The sequence below is a fragment of the Gavialis gangeticus genome, unplaced genomic scaffold (assembly GCF_001723915.1).
Source record: "Gavialis gangeticus isolate Ggan-Ray unplaced genomic scaffold, GavGan_comp1, whole genome shotgun sequence".
NCBI lineage: Eukaryota > Metazoa > Chordata > Crocodylia > Gavialidae > Gavialis > Gavialis gangeticus.
The window spans coordinates 19,137,721-19,139,259 of record NW_017728997.1 but is presented as its reverse complement, the minus strand read 5'-3'; the positions used below and the strand labels follow the sequence as shown (position 1 = coordinate 19,139,259).

The following is a 1,539-nucleotide window of genomic DNA, read 5'->3' as shown; positions in this document are numbered from 1 at the left end:
CGGGGGTGGGTGGGGGGGGGGGCAGGAGTGGTTGGGCCCCCCAGAACCAGGCTGGTGACTGGTGGCTTCACTTGCAGCGCTGGCAGCTCCTGACAACACCGATCTGGGGGCACCACCACCTGGAGTACCTGACACCTGAGGCCGAGGCCAAGCTGCTGGCACCTGAGGCCCCCAAGGAGAAGGCCACGCTCTTTGAGACTGTGATCTGAGCGCCCGCCGGGGCGGTCCCGCCGCCCCACTCATAGCAATAATGCCACACACCGCCGGCACCTCCCCGGCACCCGCTCTGCACTTGCCCGAGGCCTGGCTGGGCACCGGGGCCCTTCCAGACCTGAGGCTGCCTCAGGGTGCACAGTCAGCCCATGGGACCCCTCTGGCCTCGCCTGCCCGGGGGCAGCAGGGCACCTGCAGCTGGGGCAAGCACAGCCCAGAGGGGGCACAGGGGTTCCCCGGTCCCCGCACAGGCAGGTCTTCCTTCCATCTGGCTGCAGGGTGGGGGACATGGGGTCCGTGCTTGGCCCCTCTGCTCTTGCAGGCCCCGGCAGCCATGTGGCCCCAGTGGTGACTTGCTGCCCTTGTGCTACCCTGGCCCTTGCATCACCTGGGCAGGGGCTGTGTCCTGCCCCCGTTGCACCAGCCCCTGGCATCCAGTACCGCCTTGGCCCCCGCGCCCTCGCCCCAGTCCCGGCCGAGCTGCCCCGTGTCGTGCCGTGCCGTGTGTGTGTGCGCTGCGCCGCCCCTGGCTTCGCCCTCGGTGTCGCTCTGTACGGACCCATCCAACATCTGGCAATAAATGTGGGACACCCGAGGCCTGGCCCCGGTTCCGAGCCGCGCAGGGGCCCTGGGGGGGAGGTGCGGGTGGGGGAATAGGGCCGGGACGCTGCTCTCTCCCAGGCTGCTGGGCCCCAGGGTGGGCAGGAGCTCCAGTGCCCTCCGGGACCTTGGCGCAGATGCCTGGGTTCCCCCTGCCTGGTGCTGCATGCTCCGTGGGGCAGGGCCTGGGAGCTGTCTCACCCCACCCCAGCTGGTGCCGCCATCCCCCTGGGCTCCGGCCACATCCCTCAGTAGTGCATTGCTCAGCCACGGGGCAATGCCAGGGTCTGGCGGCTCACGGGCCCTGGGTTATGCTCCTGCCCCACAGCCCGCACCAGGCTGGTGCTTCTCCATGCTGACCCCCACCCTCACTGTGCCTGCCATGGTGCCCAGCTGCAGCGGGTGGTCCACTGGCCTCTTCCCCAGGGTTGTGGCCATGGCCGGGTCAGGGCAGGCATCAGTGGGTGCCTGTCCCAGCCCTCAGGGCCCAGCCGTGCCCAGGATGAGGGTTGCTTCAGGCTCGCAGCCACATGGTCTGTGACGGCTGCTCACCAAGCTGTGGCCTGAGCGATCGATGGCTCCCAATCCCCACAGGTTGGTGGTATGGGCACTGTGGGTTGCAGCACCCCCAGGCCCAGCCATGGGGTCCCTAGCGTGCTACCCACAGCTGTGGCTGGGCAGGTCCTGGAGGGAGGACGTGGGTGGCCTTGGCTTGCCTGGCCCGGG

General features: G+C 69.6%; 1 protein-coding gene across 2 annotated transcripts in view; it reads left to right on the top strand.

Moving 5' to 3' along the window:
• LOC109289024 (sodium- and chloride-dependent creatine transporter 1-like) overlaps positions 1-806 on the top strand; it is a 22,302-nt gene extending 21,496 nt beyond the window's left edge. For both annotated transcript variants that reach the window (XM_019504881.1, XM_019504882.1), the window contains one exon: positions 78-806. In XM_019504881.1, coding sequence (XP_019360426.1) covers positions 78-209 — 132 coding nt within the window. In that variant the 3' untranslated portion in view covers positions 210-806. The remainder of the gene's footprint in view (positions 1-77) is intronic.
• Positions 807-1,539: the final 733 nt, after the last annotated feature.